The sequence below is a fragment of the Aplidium turbinatum genome, chromosome 15, assembly GCF_918807975.1.
Source record: "Aplidium turbinatum chromosome 15, kaAplTurb1.1, whole genome shotgun sequence".
NCBI classification, from domain to species: Eukaryota; Metazoa; Chordata; class Ascidiacea; order Aplousobranchia; family Polyclinidae; genus Aplidium; species Aplidium turbinatum.
The window spans coordinates 16,545,864-16,569,641 of NC_137486.1; the positions used below are offsets into that span (position 1 = coordinate 16,545,864).

General features: G+C 37.8%; 1 protein-coding gene across 1 annotated transcript; it reads right to left on the reverse strand.

Moving 5' to 3' along the window:
* Positions 1-1,178: 1,178 nt before the first annotated feature.
* LOC145783889 (actin-related protein 2) lies at positions 1,179-13,258 on the reverse strand. The gene is made up of 11 exons (XM_082595645.1): positions 13,119-13,258; positions 12,289-12,399; positions 11,915-12,063; positions 11,615-11,681; positions 8,924-8,996; positions 8,099-8,235; positions 7,863-7,948; positions 7,192-7,255; positions 6,406-6,551; positions 5,631-5,763; positions 1,179-3,802 (listed from the first exon to the last, which is right to left on the reverse strand). The coding sequence occupies exons 1-11, from the start codon at positions 13,164-13,166 to the stop codon at positions 3,632-3,634; spliced, it is 1,185 nt and encodes a 394-aa protein (XP_082451771.1). The 5' UTR covers positions 13,167-13,258; the 3' UTR covers positions 1,179-3,631.
* Between the last annotated feature and the right edge of the window lie 10,520 nt (positions 13,259-23,778).

Sequence of the window (23,778 nt, forward strand, 5' to 3'; positions counted from 1 at the left end):
ACGGGCTTCGCCCGCCGGCCATCAAAACCCCCCTTTTCAAAATTCCTGGCTACGCTACAGTCGTAGTATCATTTTTCACATCTGTTTTATCTTTTTCTTTCTGTTTAATTGATTTTCAAATTTTCTGGCCCCCCCCGAAAAAAACTCCTAGATCCGCGCCTGGTTGTTTCAAAGAGGAAAAGTATATCCCTACATAATGTACGATGTTGTGTTTTTGCGTATGCAGCTTTGAATGCAAGGAGTTGCTTTTGTTAGCCTACATAAATCTTCGAAAGCAAATTTTTTACATAAAATAGTAAAAATCTCGAAAAAAATTTAGCTTTACACACCTTACTTTAACACAAACGGTCGAAGTTTATTTTTAGTAAATAACTCTTATCAATCTGTAGATTCATTGCATTGCTATTTTTTTTTACTCACTGCTAAACGAAGCCTACTGTCATGCACCAGGCGGCTCTCTACTACCACCTGGAAATTGTGTAGTTTAGCGGAAATGCGAAACTTTCCAGGTATTGCCACCTTGAAATCAAGGGTATGTTTTTTTTCAGAATTTACGCCAATCTCGCCAGTCGCCCCGATAGCTCAATTGGTTAGCGCGTCACTTCTGGAACGAAGAAGCTTCAAGATCAAGCGGCGCTGGTTCGACTCTCGGGATGTGCGCTTGAGCAACGCACGTTAAGGACTGCTTTCCATTCAGCGGCATCTAATGGATGGAATAGTTCCCCGGCAACAAGACTTCAACAATCGGAAACTTCACTCTGTCAATCTCGGTGACCGGGCCTGCGTCAGTGATTCAAAGCCTCTACAAGTATGCAAAACTGCCAGGATTAAGCTCTGCAAGAAGCTTTCCCAGTCCGAGGAAAAAGATTCAATCAATCAATCTCTTTAAATCACATCCTGGAAGAATGTAAATGCTAGCTTCATTGGGTAACTATGCCTGGTTATTTGTAACCATCCCAGACAGCAAATTGATCGTTTTTTTACATTGATTCAACGTCTGCAGACTGATTTGCTGTCTGGGATGCAACCTTGGTCAACTATTTGTGGCTTGAAATGTTTCTCAAACAAGAAAATCTGTCATTTTTACATTGATTCAACGTCTGCAGACGCTTTTTTAAAATGACGTATTTTTCTGTCTGCGTTTCAGATCCCTTTCAGCTCGGTAAGAGACCACCAAGTGGGAATGTCTGGTTATTATTTTTCCTTGTGACGTTCAACAAAGTTGGCGAAAGCACTACGTCACGTAAAACACGCTTCAGTGATTTCGTGCTTACAATATTAACATCTGACGTCAAAAGTGTAGCAGAAGCTGACACTAGTAGGCTAATTCGAGAATAAAGGTCTGGCAAACAAACACGGTAGACTCTTTAACATAGGACAGTTTTCCGTGCGAATCAGCTGATTTCAGTCATGTGACTCAGCACGTGATATTCCGATCTTCTCGATCCGATCTTCTCCAAACATTTTTGATACAAAGAAAATTAAGTGAATGTATCGCCACAGCAGCGTGGCCTAATGGGTTAGGGCAAGGGAATAGTCATTTCGATTGCGTGGGTTCGATTCCCACCCTCTGCTAATGTTCTTTTTTCTTCTGCAACTGAACTGAGTGCAAGAAGGATCTTAAAGACTGTAATCAATTGAGTTTATAAGGTTACAATCATAATGGCGTGAGTCACATGACTGCAAACAGCTGATTCACGAGGAAACCTGTCCTACGTTAAAGTGCCCACCAACAAACACGGCCTTCCATCGTTAGTGGATGTAGAAACAACAGTGTTTGAAAAAATATGTCCAATCGTCAACACAGACATAAGTACTAGAAACAATTGATGATGGCAGCCGCCAAGTCTGTTTTTTGATAAATACAGAAATCGTCTAATTCGCCAGTTCGCCTTATTCGTCACATTTTTGTCGGTCCAGGGCTGCGAGCAGATGTTATTATAGTTTTGACCTGCTTGAATTATTCTTCAGTTCGCTTAATTCGTCACTTTTTCTAATCTCATTGAGGTGACGAATTAGGAGAATTCTACTGCATTCTGTATTAATCATTTATAGACTGCGTAGTGGATGGCTTCAATAGACTTCCAGATAATAAACGCAAACAGTTTTACATTCAAAGTTGAAAGACATTAAATCTATGTCAAAATGTTAGCTTTGCCCGTCTCAGGTAGTGCAGAACATTTTGCAAATAAAAAGGCCACTACTAAAAACAAAGTGATACACAAAACACTCATAAAGTGTAAGAACCATCGCGGTGTAAACAGCAGTGGGAGATACTCCAACAACGAAATCCTTTTTCAGTGAAATCATGTCGAACTGGTGCCACCAAAAAATCAAGTGAGCATATAAGTTATCGAAAGATATAGAAAAAAGGATTGCTCTACAAAGCAAGGGGTTGCTCAGCATAAACTTCGAGTCTACACTTGAATATAGTGGAAAAGAATTGATAAGGTTGGATTTTTCTATACCATGTTACAGTATAACCATATATTCTTTATTGCCGATTAAAATGAGGCGACGGTTTATAGGCTACATATTTGTCGATTTAAGAATCACAAAGCTAACAAAAGTATATTGAACTCACATAGCGTCACTTACGTAATTCTTTATAGGCCTCGTCTACCCAACTGACAAAATTTGCCTCATTTACATGAACCGAGCAACTTTGTTAGTGGTGAGTAAGTGAAAAATTGCCCTAACCTTAAAAGTTTGAAAGATGATTCAGTAATTTTTTTTTTAAACAATGATACTTTCGATTTGTTTAGTCACAGTTTATAAATTCTGTATTACATTTTCAATAGTTGAAAACTATTACGTTTTCAATGTATCTCAGGTTACGGTCAAGGTATGGGTCAGAATTTGTGACTTTATCGAATTCGAATCGTGCTAGAGAAACTGGACAAGGATGTGACACAAAAAGCGATTTACTCTGACCAGAAACATGAAGTGCAGTTTTTCTACGAAAAAGTATCTGCTTTCAAATCTCAAACCAATTGTCTGCAGCATTGGCTATGGCCTGCAGTCACCGACACGCGAGAAATACAAAAATCACTTTAAATAGACGTTCGAGCAATCCGACTTGGAGCACAATAATTCCGACTAGCATGATTACGGCACAGGAATATAGTAGGTATGTACAGTACCAGTGATCTTTGAAGTACAAGTCGCCATAGATAAAGAAAGATAGAATAACAACATTGAAAATAAATTGTAAATCAAAGTTGTGGGTAAAAAAGCCGAAGATTTTCATCGAAGATAACTAACCACTAAGTAATTAACAATCAAAATGTGTCTTCTATTAAATAAATTTTAATCTGTAATCATAAAGATTCAATGTTAGTTGAAAGCCGGGTATTACACTTCATTTTTTATTTCCATTGAAATAGAAACTGGGTTTCTTGAATGTGATCACCCTATTGAAGGAAATTTAAAGTTTCTGCTGATGGACTTAGGAGAATGTTGAGTTTTGAATTGTAAGATTCACTTGATGTACAGAAATTAAAAAACAAATTTATTCTTAAGCGCTGTGATTAAGTAATGTGTGTGGGGGTGGCATGTCATGTTTGGCAACTGCGTGTGGATGCAGGAAGCGATTGTGGATAAAGAGTCCAGATGGGGACACGACCGGATCCTACGCCACTTTCACTCCTAATTTCTCCAAGACTCGGAGTCCGGATTCCTCGTACTCTTGTTTTGTCATCCAGAAATTCTCCTTATCTTTCATGATGTCCGCCAGCACGGCTCCTCCAAGGAACACCATGTGCTTTCTTCTTGGTGGATCTTCAATACGAATCTTGAATTTCTGAATAAATTAAAAGACCTCATGAAAATCTAGTCAAACATTTCCAGCCCCACTGCCCCATACAACTCTATCATCCTTCGCCCTGGCTTCATTTAAGGAGGAACATTTTTAAACAAAACTGACTGTACAAACACAGATGTTATTTTAACCGTTTCAATTTGTAGCTAATCAAAACTTCTATCAGATATAACTGATATATCATCGCTTCAGATACGCTGAAACAGTGAACAGTGCTTACGGTTAGTAATTATCGCTTAAATTTAAACCATAACAGAACAGATAGTTTCACACAATAATCTGAAGTCCGCATGGTAGAGACACAACTGCCGCATGAAATGAAGATGTGGAGCAGGATGAAAACAGCTTAGAAAAATCACAATGAACGTACAGCTACCATGAGACAATGGTTCATCGTTGTTGGAGTGAAAACAGTTATAAGTGGTGATCTGTTGAACTGCACGCGAAATCCTTATGGCCAACAATCATTGAACAATCCACTGTCAAACAACTTACCGTGTTGTCTACCGTAGAAATACTAATTCAACAAATAACACCGTCCATGCTTAAGTAGTATTCGTCAGAATAAATAAATAAATACACAAATAAATAGGCCGAGCCTGGTAGTTTTTCTAAAGTACCAATGATCGCAATATACTTGAAGTTTTCAAAAAGTTCACAGTGAACATCGCTGGGTATAGCGCACTTCGAGCAACTATGCAAGCACATGCAAGCACTGAAGCACATGCAATCATCCCGACCTAACACTGCTACAGCTACACAGGGTAAAGTTGCGAAGACTTTGCACGGGAGATAAAAAAAAAGTGTATGATTTTCGAAATTGGTAGGTAATTTTGCATTAAAAAAAAATGTTTCAGACGCAAAAAACGTGTTACCAAGTCCAAGTCATTACTGGACAACAAAGCTTTTAAAACCTCGTAAACAAAAAATTATTATAAAAGAAAATGTCTCCTTGCTAAAAGTTTTTCTTGTCTGGGTAGATGTAGCAGTATTACACAGCAAGCACCACAGCAAGCAGGTAAATAAAACGATACAAGCAGTTGCTTACCATGTTATTCTAGAGGCGTTCCGTCGTGAAAGGAAATGGAAATAAAATAAAAAAAGGAATACATCGTTAATTACCAGCATGCAAATCTGTGTTGTTGGTTGACGAATAGTCAGCAGCAATCTTCCATATAAGCCAAGATGCAATTATTTAAAGATTTTTAACCCAAACAGTTTTAAATTAGCTGCATTGTTTCGTTCCCATAGCAATAGATAGCAGAAAATCATGCAAACAAAGTGATGTCTCATTTCAACGTGAAGACTTCTCTTATCAATGGCTAATAGTTGGCCATTAGAAAGCTCGTTGTAGGTGGGTTGTCACTAATTGAAAATAATGAGAATTTGCTCGAGTCAGCAAGTCAAAAAAAAAAAAATTGAAAATTGAATGGCTGCTCCCTAAAAACATGCAAATTATTTTGAATTTGAGCAAAAATAGCTATTGTCATGAAAATATGCAATTATGCATCATTATAACTTAAAAAGGTTGTTATGAACAAAGAAAAACGTGAAAAGCATACAAGTGATACGATTTTAAATCATTCTAACTAAACAGCTCAAGTTGTCAAAAAAATTGTAAATCCGAAGCAGTGAGCAAGCTTACGGCGTACATACACTACAAGCCACCAGCAATTAAAATGACAGCTTTTCTCAAGTCTACATGAAGCTGGCAGCGTGCTTCAATCACTGAGCCGCTACCTGTATCGCAGTAGCATTCCACCAACATAGATTAACAAGCAGTCCAGCTTTAACAAAGGATAAAACTTACCGAAAATTTCGTGTGGTCGCCTTTGAGGACGTGCTGGAGGTACAACTGTTTGATCTCCCTCTCCATCCGGGAAGGTAACCCAGGGAACATGGTGCTTCCTCCGGATAATACGATGTGCTTGTAAAACTCGCTCCTGGAAGAGTTTTAAACATTTAATGTCATTTTTATTGATCTAACAAATTGTGCTGTTGGCTGAATATAATCAATAACGCTTGCAGCTGTACTGTAAGCGTAGAATAACAATACAAAATCACGTGTTCTTGGACCAGGAAACATACATCCGCTCCGTTAGCTCAGTGGTTATGCGCCCGGCTCAAGATCACGCGGCGCAAGTTCGACTCTCGGGGTGTGCGTTTGAGCAACGCATTTCAAGACTGCTCTCCATTCAGCGGCACCTAGTGAATAGAATAATTCCCTGGCAACAACACTTCAACAATCGGAAAACTTCACTCTGCCAATCTCGGTAACCGGCCCTGTGTCAAGAGCCTCTACACTACAAGTATGCGAAACTACCAGGAATAACCAATCAAGGCTTTGTCAGTCCGAGGATAAAGATTCAAAACCAAACCATACGTGTTCAAAAGTAGGGAAACACTCTCCATAAAATGTCATGAATGTTTAAATTCTTACTTTCTGAAAATCGGACACAAGTGAACTGGCGAAGACAAACACAACTTTTAGAATATTACAGTTTTAAAAAATGAAACAGAAATAGACTTCGCCGAAATCAATTGGCGCAATTCAACAATAGATGTAGCAACATACAAACACAAACCTGATGTCGATGTCGGCGGCTTGAATTGTGTTGAAAAGTAGCTCGGCTATTCCACAAGACTCAACGTTGATCAGATGAGGTTGGAATAGCGCCTCTGGTGCTTCGAACCTCTCTCCTGCGACTTTAACCAACCGACCATCAGGCAACTGTGATACAATGATAATGGAAATTACTTTGGTGATTGAACAGATGATTAGGCCTACACCTGAAGATAGAGCTACTAACCACATCAAGTCTTCCACATGTTGTGTTAAAATGTAGTCCAGAAATAAAGCAATGCATCAACATAAAACGAAGCTTTGTCAGTCCGAGGATATAGATTCCCACAGTCAATCAGATTTTGTTGTTAATCTTTATCATCGGACTGATAAAGCTTTTTTGAGGACTTAATTCTGGCAGTTTCACATGCTTGTAGAGATTTGACAACCAACGGACAAGAGAAAGTTCTGCGCTACCTAAAATTTCATGTGAAATTATCGTCACGTGCAAATCTATTCAAATGTATATGTCTACCAATCGATGTTCTCTGGCGTCTCGTAAATGAAGCATGTTGACAATGTGCATGCGTTGTATCCAGCATCCAGACTTCTTGAAGATTTAGTTTAAGTGGACGAAAAGGCAAGGAAGCCACAGACGCATGCTCTTCTGCGGTGTCGAACCGACGCCCTTTTGAGAGTCAAACCAGGACTCTCACCACTCGGCTATACAGCTGAGTGGACGGATGCAAACACACACGACTGTATATTACCTACCAAAAATGTCATCACAAAAATGCAGTAGGCCTACCTTGTAAGATTCCACTAAATAGGTTGTTTCTGTGGCAAGCTTCTGCTCTTGTTCCGTGTCATACCTGCAAGAAACATAAATATTGCATTGATATGATTGCTTGGTTTGTCGTATCCAGGTTTACACCTGATGGTTGAAGATTTAGATTAAGTGGACGGGAAGGCGAGGAAGCCAATCTTCGTGACCACCTTCAGGCATGCCTTTAAGTGTCCTGCCAGAGACACAGCCGCATGCTCGAGCGGTGTCGAACCGGCGCCCTTTCGATTGCCGTCCCATGGCTCTCACCACTCGGCTATGCAGCCGACTCGGAATAGCACTTGCTTGGTCAAGAATACCTAAATAACAATATTCATAGCTTGCCAATAATCTGACCAGAGAATATTCAAGACAGACCAAACCAATAATAAGCAAATACAGTAACGCCAGACAAATGAATGCACTAGAGCTGGTTCACCACCAACTTTCAAGACTATTAAGTCAATGATGCATGAACAAGGTGGTTCGGAGAAGTAACATGTATATATTTGTTTGTTTTGAGTGCATAACATCATCGTGAGACATAAATAAAAAATAATAATGATGACACTGACGTTTGTGAATGAAACTGAATGACTTGTGTTGTCAGATATTGCATCACAGGTTGTTCAGAAAAACACAAAAAAACAACTTACGCAATGTAGCATAACTTTTCTTTCATCATGCGTACAGTTTCAAAGTCGGCGGATTGGTTGAAGACGTAACCTCGAAGAAGGAGTAACTGCAATGAAAGTGAAGCAGTGTCACGAGGAGGAACGCTTCTTCCACCACAAAAATGCAATCTCCTGGTTACAACTTGAGCGAGTAGATCTTATTACAGAAATTAAATAAAACTTAACGTTCCAAACAAAATGGTGCACAAAAATTATACCTTGATCAAATAGCGAGTGATGTTTCGACCTGCAACGTCCAATCGTCTGGTTAGATGTGGAAGTGAAAATCCCTCGTACACAGGACAAATATGAGAAACGCCGTCGCCAATGTCAACAACAATGCCGGTCAATAAACCTAAAAGTTACAAGTGATTGGTGGAAAACTCGTCATATAAGTATGCTGATTGCAAGCTAACTCTAGATCCCAAGCTGGACTTACAATGGAAGCAATCAGTGAGCATTCTAACGAGTCCAAACCAGAGCTGTGAAATAGGAGAACTGTGCAAACGCTTTCGACTCGGCGGCGCAAGTTAAAACACCGATCCGAGCCAGCTGTGCAGCAGGAAAGCATCAAACACGATACCTGTGGCTGCTATTAATCAAGTGCGGAATGAAAAGCAAACACCACCAAATTTAACTTTTTATTGGTCTCTGTAATTGTGGCGCATGGAAAATGTAGGGCATTATGACCACACGGTATGATAATTCTCAAGAGCTCACATTATCCGGTGTTCTTCTCAACCATATATGGACAGAATCATAGGTTTCAAACTCCTCGAATTTTGAAAGAATGGACTACATTTCCAATAGACCTATCTTCAGGAACAGCTGCTCGGAATTACTTTAGATTGTATTCAAAGTAAAAATTACTTTGTTCTTGGTAAAACATCACCTTTCAGTAATTCAGTCCCAGGGGAAGGAAAGGAAGTAGAAAAAGTGGTCAGCCCGAATAAATGCAGCACAACTTGTCATAAGGAAAGGCATTGGTAGATTGGTAATAAAAGTTGCATTTACACTTTGTAAACGAGTAGGCTAATACCAACCTTGTGCATAAAGGGTTAGGACAGCCTGCACTGCAATGTAGCATCCATCAAACTGATATTTCTCAAACATTCTCTGCAAAGAAAACATGTCAGTTGATGAGACAAAGGCTTATTATATAGTTAACACTCTTGTCAAATATCAGGTGATTAAAATTTTAAGTTTCTTAACATAAAATAAGTACATTTTGTGAGAATTGATTGAAAATTCAATATCAAGGATATAGTGGCATATATCTTGGATTTACACTGCTTAATTCATATGATAAAGAGTTGTGTTGCTCAAATACCAATTATACATTTATGTGTACAGTATTGACTGCTAGCCGAAGACTGAAGCAGCAAACATGTTTTGGTCCATTGCACGTGATTGGCAGTCAGTACAGTGTTTTTATGCAAAATACTTCCACATTTACAACAAACCAACTTGATTTTAAAGAGAAGATCTGTATATTCTTACATCTACTAATCTTTAATGTAAGCTATTTGGTTAAAATTGGATCAGTGTTGCCAGGCACATCCAATACAAATTTTCACTGCAAACTTCCCCAATCACAATGTTTGATGCTGAATTTCCCAAAGTTTGTGAGAAAATTCCCCATCTGGCCACACTGATTTAGGTACCGTATTTATTGGAACAAGACTTCCTCGTATCAGTAAATTTTAACCTTCACATGCACACATAGGCGCCGGGTTTTGAAAATCGCCGGGGGGGCAAACTTTCTAGCCGACTGATTGCTTACATTCAAAATGCTGATGTTTGTTTGTCAGCAATGATGTTTTTTGCGTCTATATGCCATTGTATATCGCCAAGCTTTATAATGTAGGCTGAGGCCTCGAAATTCACGGCGGACATCGGACATGTCCGCCGTCACAGCATTTGATGTCCGCGGGAAGTACCATCTAGATCGGTCATATTTGTCCGCCGAGAAATAACACAGGAACTAGCGATACAAATCGTCATTGCACAGCATGAACAATTGTTGCGATAATATAATTTCCAGCGCATTCTAGCGCGCATCGAGAAAATGTGAATGCTGTATCCCTTAGCTTCCATTCAAGGAGGAAAACTTTCGATTTTTACATTGCTTCAACGATTGATGACATTGAATCAGGGTAACAAAGGTGAATTCTTCGCTAAGAATCGATAGGAGTACAGGTACTTCTACACCAGGGGTCACCAAACTTTTTTCTCTGAGGGCCGGATGCAAATTGCGAAAAGATATACAACTATTTAGAATCTCCATTGACTTAAATTGTCCAAATCCTTCTGCTCATGATGTCTATTGTCTAGTCTGGCTGGTATGATTTTCCTATTTAAACAGAGATATCGCACAGATCAAACATTGGTGTTGTGAACAACAAAGTTTGAGATGGCATAAGAAGAAACAATATGGAAAAATCATTATTTAGCACTTAGCAGGACAAGCAAGTTGCGTGTAGCTCAACAGCAACGTCAGTCCTTTACAAAAAGTTTGGTAACTTTTTTCCTTAACAGTTGTAGTCCAGCTGTTGTTTCCGCAGCACGAAGCGGCCGGATGAAATCAGTTTGCGTGCCGTAGTTTGGTGACCCGTGTTCTACACTAATCACGCGCAATTTAGTTTAAGTTTTACCGGTACGTCACAATGTCTGGCTTTGATCTCCGAGTAATAATGATACGGCAAGGTTGGTTACTAAATTAGATTATACGAGTAGGCTATTACAGCAAGATGCAACAAAATTTGTTAAGTTTTGGTATTACAGTACGGTAAGAAAGAAAAGACCCAAGGAAAATTCACTTTCGCTCACATGACACGCAAAAATAAACTTAAAGAAAAAAGCCTGTGAAACTTTGCACAGCAGAAAATAGTAGCGTCATTGTAGAAATTTTCCAACTCCTGCCCAGAGCATTGTGACGCAATAAGCCGCACGACCTCGTTCGGTGGAAGTTAATCAGTTATGTGACGTATTGACCAGCTACACGGCGCTTTGACTCTTCAAGCGCAAGTCGTTGGTCTGATGAAAGCCTTTCAGAGTGACTTCACTGAATTTTTAAAAAGCCTTCTAAAACCGTAGTTATAGTTCTGAAATGGCAAAGAATTATTATCAAGATAAAGTGATTAAGCATGACGATCGACGGCTAAAACTGGTGTGTCAGCCGTGAGACTTAATTTGTCCGACAAGATAGCTACTAAGACCGGACAGGCGGACAGCCGGACACGTTTGTCCGCCATCAACAAAAACGAATTTCGAGGCCTGTAGGCTACTTCGAATTATATGCTGGTCACTTTGAACTTTAGCTCTTAATACGAGTAGATACTAAACTGAGCAAACCGCACCTCGTTATTGACACTCCCAAGAAAAAACAAAGCAGAAGAAATCAAGAAAAACGTTTTTCAATCATTGTTACTATGCTTCAACGGCACCATGCTGGCGTTTATCAGCTACCGTACTTCTGTTTCTTTTGTTATCTTAGGAGCAGCGCTCTTGTTGCAACAAGTAGATCTTTTAATTGAGATCAATCCGCAATGAAGGTCAAACCAACGCAAATCTGAACTTAGAAACATTTGATTTAGAATTTTTTTTAAATAATTTGCGGGGGGCAGCCACCCCAAGCTAAATTCACGGGGGGGCACCACCCCCTGCCCCCCTGGAGTCGGCGCCCATGCATGCACACAAATTCATTGATGAATTTTTATAAAACCCTTGCTTACCTGTATAATTTGTTCTCTATTTTTAGTTGGATTCATTGGCGGTTCAGTTAACAATACGCGAGAATTCCTGCAATAGTGATCAATAACAAATAAAAAACATCACATTTGACAACAAAAAAGAACAGTAGAATGGGCACATAAACTATAAAAATATGAACTAAAAACAAGATTTGATAAAACAGTTTCGAGCAGAAATTTAATCTTTTTAAACTATAAGATCTCAGTTCGTGATACAAAATCTCATATTTGTAGGCTAGTCAATGTAAGAATACAACACAATCAGTTTAACACCAAACAAACCTTGGATCAATGTCAAGTTTCTCTGGGCCAAAAGTATAATCCCACAGGTGCTCCATATCTTCCCAATTTCTTACAATTCCATTTTCAATAGGATAGTTTACCTCTAATTGTGATCTCATGAGGCTTGCATCATCACCAATCATCAAGTCCTTACAATAAAGCATCATCAGATAAAGAAAATGCTTGGGCTTCAAACGATTCATATCACAACCTTTCGATGACTTTATATCACAACTCAGACAGAAAATCATCCATTTTTACATTGATTCAACATCTGCAGACGTTGAATCAATGTAAAAAATGGTTGATTTGCTGTATAGGAAGCTTCGAATAGCCCAAAACTAGTTATATAGTGACAATTTTTTTTCACTTACCTTGATCTCTACATCTCCTGCTTTTGTAGTAGATCGCAATATAGGTCTTCCCACAAGTGCAGGAAAAATATGGGCTGGAAAGTTTGATCCACCAAATCCACATTTTACAAACTAAACAAAAATAAAATCACATGAAATCAAACTGGTGGGGTGTCAAACATCACTTAAAATTACATTAGGAAAAAACAAACAGCAAACCTTGTCTGCCCCAAAGCTTAACAGATAAATGCATGAGAACAAGCAGAGATGTCACAACATAAAGCGGCATCAATGATTTGGAGAGTACAGCACACATTCTCCCCACACAATCTACTTGCAAGTGCAGTGTGAAAAAAAACAGGGCAATTATATGTTTTAAGACGCCTGAGCCCTATGGTAGACAACGTTTCTCTTGAATTTCTTTCATAATATTGCACGCAGCTTAAAACCTACAAGCCCTGAAAACAGACCTATTTGTTGGCACGTTGTATAGTCAAATACAAAACCACAAAGTCGTTTTTCAAGATGCTGCCATCTAGTCGATTTGGTCAAGACAACACAAAACATTCTAGTCCGTAAAAAACATACCAACTATCACAAGTAAAATCTTTCCAACTGATTCTCAACAGGAGATAATGCATCTAATAACCACTATACCATCAAAGTCAATATATTGTTGCCACATTAAATAAGCATCGGCACACTGTACCAAGATGTTTAGTTTGTTTTCATAAAGATGGTGCCGGATACACGGTGAATTGAAAAAAACAGAAAATTCACATTACAATACAGTACGCCACAAAACTGCAAGTGCACCTTATATGACTAACAGCATTAGGAAATAAATTTACCCCTGTTCCATTGTCACACACAACAACTCTCCGCCCTTTGCTGTCCATGAAGAAAATCTCAAATTTGATTGGCAAATATCACTACAAGCACTGATCATTAATGGTAAGTTAACTCTACCAATAGATCCGCATGTTATGCTGTTAAAGAGAAAACAAATCTAATTTTATATCAACTTTTCACGTAATGCAACAATAACAATGTATTCAAACAGAAATTGTAGGAAGAAGCAGAAGACTACATAATCATTAAGTCAGTTGCTCCCAATATTACAAGTTGCTGTCAAAACATAGCTGATAACTAAAGCAGTGCTCCATACTTGCATTGATGTCTTTTTAAGCATTGTGCAAATAATAATAATAATAATATATGAGATGTTGTAAAGCAGAGTGCTTATTCATCTTTCAATCACGTACAGTAAACAACTAATAAAGATAATAACAATATTAAGATTAACAGAGGTATCAACAGTGATACACACGCAAAAGAAAACAGCTATATAAGGTAAAAAGACACACAAAAACAATACCAAAATTTTTGTTATTGTACTAAAGCAATATTGGTATGCATCAATTAGGCAGTGACTACTGGAATGCCTAATGCTAACAGTGTACTGGAATGCCTAATGCTAATAATGAGGTACAGTACCGTACCCAATCAGGAACCTTGCACAAGTTATGAAAAATCACAATATGATAAACTCAAGTAGCCTATAGTAGAATTTAAGGTAACTTAAAAAAAAATACCGTACATCAAAATCGCCACACCAGCATAATATGGTTGTTACTTGTTTTCATTAGACTTGCGCATCATGCATGATTGATTGATTGTCATTTGTTCAGATTCATACACTTTTCACTGTAACCAGAGCATTCTGAAGTAGCCTATTTTTTATAAAGCAAATGACAACGGTTGGCCTGCTATGGGGACATCACACTGCAAAGGATTTAATTTGAAAAAAAAAATCATTTTGAACAACCCTGCTAGATTTAAAACTCTGGCTACAAGCTTAATTATTGAGCATAAAACTAATCAGTTAAATTCCCGTTAAGTTCAAGAATTCTTTAGTCAATGGCCACATAACATGAACTCCTAGTTAACTTGATAAGCCAAAGTTGCCCAAGCCCAACCCTTCAGGGATTGATGAACCCGATTACTCCAAAAACCTTTTCCTTGTACGCTAGCGGCGCTAAAGCAAATCAATATTATCACAGTGGAAAAATTTTTATCAAAAGTTATAACTTCCGTTTGTTCTTAGATTAAGACTATCATCATATCATATTATTTTGTGTCATTAACTCGTTCGGGCCAAAAAAGCTTTTTGTCAAAAAGTTAAGCTATCGTGGTATTTTGAGTATTTGATTGATTCGTATTATTTTGTTTTTCTTGTGAAGCACGTCATTTTGATTCACACGAGGCCTGTCAGTGATTGAAGAGTTTTTAGCGACAGTATCAATCAATCACTTAATGTTTTATTTGCCAGAAACAAGAACATAGCACATGCTTTGAAATATGCAACTAATGTACACATCACACAATACAAAAGTAAAAGTTGCACATGTTCTCATGATGACAGGAAGACAACGAGACGACAATACGGTCTACTAGTCAATTTCCAGTCCAGTGATGTACGCGCATACAAAAAATATTGACGCCGTCAGCGTAAACGCAAACGTTCGAAAAACCATACGCTGTATGCGTCAACGTAACTTGTAAAAAATGTTGGCGGCGTCAGCGTTAGCGCATACACTAACGTAAACTAATTTTGCTTGCTATAGGTGCCAAACGTTCACACGGTATAAACCACTCGAAACAAACAAGTTTTATTTTGAATTTCCACGAAGAAATACAAGCATCTGAAAATGTTCATCCGACATTTTGCTGTGTTTTGGTTCCAATATGTCTTTGCCCATTAAAAACATTCTTTCAACTGCAGCGCTGGAAGGTATTGGCGTGTTGTAGCGAAAAAAAAATACATTAAAAAGTATGCGTTGACGCTATTGGCTAAAAAACCGCGAAAACTTTACGGCGTAGCCTCAAGCGCAAACTATCCAAAAAAATGTGGCCGCAAGCGTTAGCGTAAACAAAAAGTCTACTCCGCAAGTCTGCGGAGTAGAATTTGCGGCGTATACGTACATCTCTGATTTCCACCTTACAGAGATGACACTATCATATTATCGTATCATAACGAGTTTCAGCGGAGGGTCATTCTAAATGTTTTAATTTTTTGACGAGACTTTTAACTTTAAATCTTGGAGCTTACTTGTTTAATTCGGCGGGTTGTCTCATTTTCTTCCGCTTAAAAAATTGTGTGAATAATTTGAAGCTGAAACATTACAAATTGTGCACCTCACTCATGTCAAGACTTCAGTAAAGTCCCAGATCTCGTGTCATGTCAATTGAACATTGAGCTGTTTGGCTCAATCATGCACTGATGAAAAGTGGTACGGTAGCTTACTGTTCTTTTTATGGAACAAAGTTCAGGCCATATCATCAATGACAACCAGGCCCGGATTTAGGGGGGGCAGAGGGGGCAGTTGCCCCGGGCCCCCCGACTTTTGAAGGGCCCCCTATGTGGAAAAAAATGTGATTTTGTGTTATTTTTTTCCTTTTGGCCTGTAAAGTTTCTGCAAAATGCTGTGCAGTACTGGACTGATGCTACTGTAGACGTAGAGATGGTTTTTCGCGCCAACGGCGCAAAAAATTTTTTTGCACGAGGTCCTCCGATCTAAAAGTGCCCCGGGCCTCCCATCAGTTAAATCCGGCCCTGATGACAACACTATCCATCGTTTACCAAATCGATGATTTTCATGTCTCAGACGACATCAAACCAGCTTGTCTTTCGAGCCTGATATGAAGAGAAAATGAAATATTTTCTGACAATTTGAATAAGCTTAACTGAAGATGATCTATCGTTTCTAGCACAGCTGCTAGCTGCTAGCTGATCGAAATCAATTTTTAGCTATTTATGATTGAACTGACTGGTGAGAAAATAAATTTGTGTGTATATTTATATGAAGAGGATATAGATTTATCAATCAATCAAAGACGGACCAAGCAATCTTTTTCCACTGTTGACATACCCTTTACGCGGAGAGCAGCATTATTCTTGCCGCAGTCATCGTCGATAAAAGCGAAAAATGCAGATCCGCAAAGCTTTCTCCCCAGTTTCTCGATTCCCACTTGCTGATGGAATTGAAATGAAACATGAAATCCTAGGTAACCCAGAACTTTGTCCAGTTAGTTTGCTATTTTAGTATAATCCACTATAAGACCTGATATATTTCCTATAAAGTTATACAGAATATATAAGTTTACCAGGGGCAGATCTAGCAAAAAGGGGAGGTGATATTAACAAGACGCAATAATCTGACTTTGTTAATACACCGTAATTAAGTCGCTTTTCTGTATTTTAAGAATGAGGACAATCACCCCATTCCCCCTTCTGGATCTGCATACTAGCATATATAAAAATAAATTATGCAGAAAAATTGGCTTATTGCATATTTTATTTGCCAGACGTTTTGATACACTTATCTGATTGATATGCTCAACAAGTTTGCTTGAAAAAAAAGTTATGAATGGGCATTATTGTAGGGAATTTCTATGTGCTACCTTGATTGTAATTGATTGAATTGTTATCCTCAGACTAGGAAAGCTTCTTGCAGAGGTTAATCCTGGTAGTTTCGCAAACCTTAAAACTTGAAGTTGAAGTCTTGTTGCTGGGAATTATTCCATCCATTAGATGCCACTGGAATGGAGAGCAGTCCTTAACGTGCGTTGCTCAAGCGCACTTCCCGAGAGTCAAACCAGTGCCGCTTGATTTTGAAGCTTGTTTGTGCCAAAAATCAGGCTCCAACCGACTGAGCTATTCGGGCAGATAGCCATTACAACTGTGTAATACTGCATATAGGATCAATTTGTGACCGTTGAGGTAATTGCGTTCACTTTACAAATTTGTAAATATTTTGCAATTGAAAATAATTTGATTAGATATATTATTTATCTATCATGTACAGTAGAACTCGGTTAATCCGGATTCGATTTGACCGGCGATTCCATCCAAATTAGGCGAAGATCCGGATTAACCGATGACGGTTCTATCAATTTTTAATTATTTGTACTTCCAGTTTTATCCAGATTAGGTGAAGATCCGGATTAACCGAATCCGGATTAACCGAGTTCTACTGTATTTATCAATGTTGTCACGATTTGTGTAGGTTTTATCTTTTATGCTAACTACCATATGTGACTTGTTTTTTGGTTTTCAAATTACCGGTACATTTTTAGAAAATTTTGTTTTTTATAAAAAAAAATAAAAATGGCATTCTGGCTTTCAAGCAGCATGAAAATAAATCTGTTAACGAGAGATGCTTTTATCAGGATTTGCATGTTGCTGCTGTCATCGCATTAATTACCGTTAAATTGAATTGAATACTGCGGGTTTTTTTTACAGATTGTTTTATTAGGCGGATCTTGTAGAATTATTTCGTCAAAATGACAGTGGTGTTCATATTGGAATTAGAGCTGGGCTATATTACGATACGATATTTATTCGCAAAGCTACGATTTTATCGTTTATAAATGTAGGCCTACTGAAATTATAGCAACACTTTCACTTGCGCAGTGACACAGACATCGCATGCGCAGATAACCCAGTGTGTGTGCATTATTTACGCATTGCGAGCAGTCTGACATCGCATGCGCAGGCCAGACAACCCTCAAGCGTGTGTGCATTGTTTACGCATTGCAAGCAGTCTTTGTGATTACGCAATTCTGCTTAGTGATTCCCACGTGTTGCGTTGTTGCAAAGGATAAAGTCTGGTAAATACGATAGGAAACTTGCAAGCTGACTGAATTTACGTAGCGTAGCGGCTGTAGCCTACAGTAGCTACAGCTAGGTCGATACTTTATTTTGTTTTGCTACTCACAGCTGCATTTCTATTTTGCATCAAAAACTATCAACAAGGATAGCTGCATCTGTACATTAGGGTGGAGTGAAAAAACCTTTTTATAAAATTTTTATTAGCTTGGGGTTGGAAAACTTGCCAATTACTACTAAAACTAATTGTGCAAAATTAGAATGTAATCTGACGAGAGCTTGATCTGCCACCAGCCACTTGAAAATTTACCATTGGGCCATTCCGTGTCAATTCACACAGTCAAGAAATTCAACCTCTTCAATTTTTCTTAAATTTTACACACCTTTTCACTATCTTATATGATGAACACCTGCAAAATTTGAGTGAAATTTATTGAGAAACACGAGAGTTATAAAGCATTTAGTTTGGGGGGGGTCTGCCCAGAGGGCACAATTTTTTTTATTTTTGGCCATGTTTGAGGTCCTATTACTGCTTAAGTAAATTAGGTAAGAACCCAATTTTTTTACAGGTGATAGTACTTCTGCCAAATATTGAAAAAACAACATCGTTCATATTGTCACTTTAAAATGTCAAAGGTCATAGACATCCAAATGTGGCCGTTTCCAGCTCAAAAAGCTGCAAAATTCTTTGAAGTGTTAGAATATTTAGTGAGACAATCAGTCAGAAGTGACAGACTTAAAGTCCATCAAGGGAATACAGTATTAGCAACATATATATACAAAAGCAGTAAGCAAACTACCCCACCCCAATCAACACTTAAAACTGCTGCTACATTTTATGAGAACGAAGAGTACAGTAGAGTTATGCCATGCAAAGTGATTGTGTCAGTGTTGGAAACAAAAGTGTATAAGCAAAAACGATTACTTCTTTGCAACTGGAAGGAACTGTATTTTGCATTTCAAGAGAAACTTTCTGAAATAAAAATCAGTTTTTCAAAATTTTGTGACTTGTACGCTAAATGGTGTATTATCGTCTCACGTAGTGGTACACACTCAGTCTGTATGTTCTGATTGTATGTAACACAGAAAATAAGATGTGCATGGTGCATACACTGCATAGTGCATAGATGTAAAAGTTGTCCTGGAAGAGAAGTTTTACGCCAATTTTTAACAGAAAAGCTAGCAGGTGAATCTGAGAATTACATTGTTTATACACAATGGCAGTCCACTGATCAATCAACTCTAAAAATCTTAGTTTCTTCTTCATCGTTTTTCATAGACCTTCTAATACAAGTAGTGGACACTGGACAGGCTTACAGCACACTCTTTCATAGCTTAGTGCCAAGCTAAGTATCTGTCAGAACGCAAACAAACAATAAACTTTGAAAGCTGTATATATTGCTATTTTGGATTTTGCTGAAAATCACAAGTTTGTTGTTCAAGATGAAGTGTAATCATTCCACTAGAATCAGAGTCAATGCTCAATAGATCCAGTGGCATTTTATTGTAAGAATTCTGAAAATGATTTGTGCCATGATACAGCATTTGTCTACAAAAGGTTTCAACAAATTACAACTTTTGTACGCCTTCAATTAAACAAAAAAATAAAGAAAATTGAATAGTTTTTTTAATCGATATGCAGCTCAGTACAAAAACTACAAAAACCTGCTAACCTCTGTTATCATCAAACTGATTTTGAAATGGATTGCTCGTGGAATTTTTTTGCCACCAGTCATGGTAAGTCTCCTTGTGATAGAATAGAGTGCGCAGTGAAACGATTGGCTGCTAGAGCAAGTCTTCAAAGACTTTACTTACACAAACCAAATTCTCGATTTTAATGCTTTAATGAAATTCTGTAAAGAGCACATAAAAGGCATATATACATTTTTTTGACATTCAAAGCAATGAACTTGAAGAAATTCGACACAATCTTTCTGAAAGGTGTGTTCAACTGTTCAAGGCTCCAATGTACAATTGTACATGGCACACGATCTTTTCATTGTTTTGAACCAAAATCTTCTCACAATTATAAATATTGTATTAATAGGGGTTAGTGATGATAAAGAGTTTACTAGAATACACAAATTTTTTGATACTACTGCCCCTCTTTTTTTAAAGTTTGTGACTATGATACATGCACATTGCACATACTATTTATATTGGTGGATTGGCATGGTGCAAGAATTTTTTAGGGACGAAGGAGATGTCAACATCAAGTTTGTGGCACCTCATAAACCATCTCAATATTTCTATTGGCCGGGGGATGATTTTTGGGGAGCAAGTCTTTTAGGCGCAGACAGTTAGCCGGTCAAATAGGTGCGCACACTGTGGCGTCTGGATATTTAGGTGCAGAGCACTGTGGCGCTCGTTCATTTAGGTGCTATTCCTAGTAAAGTCTGCAGATTGTATCAGCTTGGCACTTGGCAGGTAGGGCAATGCTTTTCACACAAAATGTTGTATTGAACAGAAAAATATATTGTATTTTAATGCGTGTGTTTGGCATTTATTTGTTGTTAGTCAAGGTTTGGTCAGCGAAAGCTTTATCAATAAATTTTTCAAGTTTCCGAACATGACTGAGTTCATTTTTAGTGAGTCAAATAATAACTACACTAAACATCAGTAAAAAATATATTCAAGCCGCTGGTAGGCTTGAGTGAAGAGTAACTTAATTTTCCATTAAAACTCCGAACTAGGTTTAATAACGAGTAAAGTCGCACCATTATGCTTGCAACTTGTAGCCGGGGTTCATACGCCCTATAGAAATGTATTCATGTAGTAGAGCATTGTCTCATGCGTACTCGCCACACGACTAATCCATCCCGAGTAGAAGTAATTGCGAAAGATAACAGATTAAGTAAGGTTCCATCTGGCTGCAACCTGTGTTCACTTTCAGGGATGGATCCAGCCTCTAATTTTTGGGGGGGTGCTGCTGAAATCTATTTTTATTCAAGGAGGTCCATCAGTGTGGCACTGTCAAAATGTGTCTCTGCTGTATTTGGCATACTGATAAGCATTCATGTTGTTAATACAGATGTTTTTGTTTAATATTTATAAAGACCTGAAAACGGAGAAAGCGTGCATGAAAAATCAAGTCTTAAAAACAAGCATGAATAAAAAAGACTTATGGTATAACAAAATTCAAAAATGCGATGAAATTTTGGGAAATATTCTAAAGTTTAAAAACATGAGCAGTACAAAACACATGATTATTTCCATTGGTACACATTCCATAATCTACACAGCATCAATTTGTTACATGCTGATATAAAAGGATGCAACCTAGTTCGTACCCTGAAAAGATAGAGAAAAAATTAAAAAAAGCCGAAGTTGCTGATTGCAGTTTCCGCAAACAAACAAAAACTCTCAGGATCATTACCGGAAATTTTAAAATGTTTGCAGAAACTCCGATCAACCCTAACCCTTTTAAAATGTTTGCAGAAACTGCGAAAAAAGGTTCTATTTTTTCTCTCGATCTTTTCACTTTGTTTGTTTGCGGAAACTTCGATAAGCGACTTCGGCTTTTTTTAATTTTTTTTCTCGATTGTTTTCTAACCCTAACCCCTTTTAAAATGTTTGCGGAAACTGCGATCAGCGACTTCGGCAAACTCTTAGAGTCTTAGGATCATTACCGGAAATTTTAAAATGTTTGCGGAAACTGCGGAAAAACTGAAACTGCGACTTCGGCTTTGTTCTATTTTTTTCTCTCGATCTTTTCAGTTTGTTTGTCGATCAGCGACTTCGGCTATTTTTAATTTTTTTTCTTCCCGATCTTTTCCTAACCGTCACCCTTTTAAAATGTTTGCTGAAACTGCGATCAGGACTTCGGCAAACTCTTAGGATCATTGCCAGAAATTTTAAAATGTTTGCGAAAAAACGGAAACTCCGATCAGCGACTTCGGCTTTGTTCTATTTTTTTCTCTCAATCTTTTCAGTTTGTTTGTTTGCGAAAACTGCGATCAACGATTTCGGCTTTGTGCTATTTTGTGCTAATGAATGGGCCCCACAGTGCTTTGCACCTAAATATCCAGACGCCACAGTGTGCGGCTGTGCGCGCCTATTTGACCGACGCCTAACTGTCTGCGCCTAAAAGACGTGGACCCGATTTTTGCTGTGTTCCTTCTTATGAGCATATTTTATTTGTTGTTTCACCTCCTAGCCCTGTAATAATATCTGGATGCAACTATGAGTTGGAGTATGTAATCAAAAAAGAAGATTTGAAGAAAATTGAACAAACCTTCAATGAGCTTGTGTAGATAGGCGTACTTGTGCGGAATGGCCTGTTTCGGCGAGTCCAATTCGGCGAGTGCCCTATTCGGCAATTTTTTTAATTTTTTTTGTTAATTGAGTACCATAGCCTAATTATCATTGCCGTTTTAGGGTTAGGGGTTTGAGTTAGGGTGTTTAGGGGTTAGGAGGTTAAGAGTTAGGGGTTTAAGTGTTAGGAGGTTAAGGGTTAGGAGGTTAAGGGTTAGGAGGTTAAAAGTTAGGGGGTTAAGAGTCAGGGGGTTAAGAGTTAGGGGGCTAAAGGTTAGGGGGTTATTTGAACGTTTAGCGACGTTAAAACGATGTAAAAGCGGCAATGATAATTAGGCTACGGTACCCAATAATTTTTAAAAAAAATTCGAAAAATTGCCGAATAGGAAACTCGCCGAAAAGGGCTCTCGTCGAATAGTAGCAGACCCGTACTTGTGTGCTGTGCAAACTGATTCTTGATTACCCAATCAAAAAAGTAGCTTAAAAACCGCTTTAAAAACTGCTATTGGGGCAGCCAACCTTATAAGTTGACATAGTGGTTTGTGTTGTTTGTATTGACACCTCTTACAATGTTTATGGTGCATATAAGTTAACTGAGTTTGTCATTGTTTTATTCTAGTTTAAGACTAATAAATAGAATAGAGCATTAAAACAAAGGCAATAGGGATATACTTCCCTCAAATACACATGCAACAGATGTTCAAAGAGCATTTGATGTGTTGTAAGTGCTATGTTTTAACTTTACAGCCATTTCTTCGTAACAATTTCAGTTGAATTACTGGTATACATATTTTCTAAGTTGAATATTTTAGTTTATGCAAAACTTGCATCACCCAAATTTGGTCAAAGTATTATACTTCAATTGCTTTGTTTCAAGAAAAAAAAATCTTGCTCCTTTTTCTCAACGCTCTGAAATATTCCCCAAAAGTTATCTGATTAAAAATAAAATAAGAAAAACGTTAAACCTAACTTACTATTCAAATTATTTATCTTAAAATAATTTAAAGTGCAAAATTATTTTTCCTTGGTCCTAAATTGGTAAAATGCATGTTTTCATTGTGATAATCATTCAAGGTAAAGAGTTACTGCTAAAAAATGAAGCTGCAAAATGAAAAATAGCTATGTTCGGTTGTTCAGTGTTCACTTCTTAAAATTTTACTAGTAGCCAAAAATTTAAAGTGCTCTATCTCGGCCCCAATGAAAATATCTAAAAAATTGCATCTATCTAAAAAAGGGGTGTTTGAAATGGAATCACCCATCCGTTTATCTGCAATGCCTCATGTATTTTTGTTTGAACCTCTGATAGACAATTAGAAATGGGTTTTCAATGCAGTTAACATTACATTGACAATACAACAAATAATTCAATTATAATACACACGATCTTTTATGTCACTATGCCTGTGCACCAACTGCACCATATATTTGCTAAATTGAGGATTTAAATGATATGTTTATGGACAATGGATAAATTGGACATACCCATGTCATATTAGCATCACATGCTACACTGCTGCTCATATCTGATTGAATGTTGTTATTTTTTTAAGCTTTAGTATTAGTTTAACTTTACAAAAAGCAAAACC

What these genes read in the sequence shown, in the direction of transcription:
- LOC145783889 (XM_082595645.1), bottom strand. Translation starts at nt 13,166, where the DNA reads ATGGACAGCAAAGGGCGGAGAGTTGTTGTGTGTGACAATGGAACAGGG. An exon ending in TCACTCGCTATTTGATCAAG is followed by an intron (nt 7,949 to 8,098) that starts GTATAATTTTTG and finishes CTTTCATTGCAG; the next exon opens with TTACTCCTTCTTCGAGGTTA. An exon ending in GCGACCACACGAAATTTTCG is followed by an intron (nt 3,803 to 5,630) that starts GTAAGTTTTATC and finishes TAATTTATTCAG; the next exon opens with AAATTCAAGATTCGTATTGA.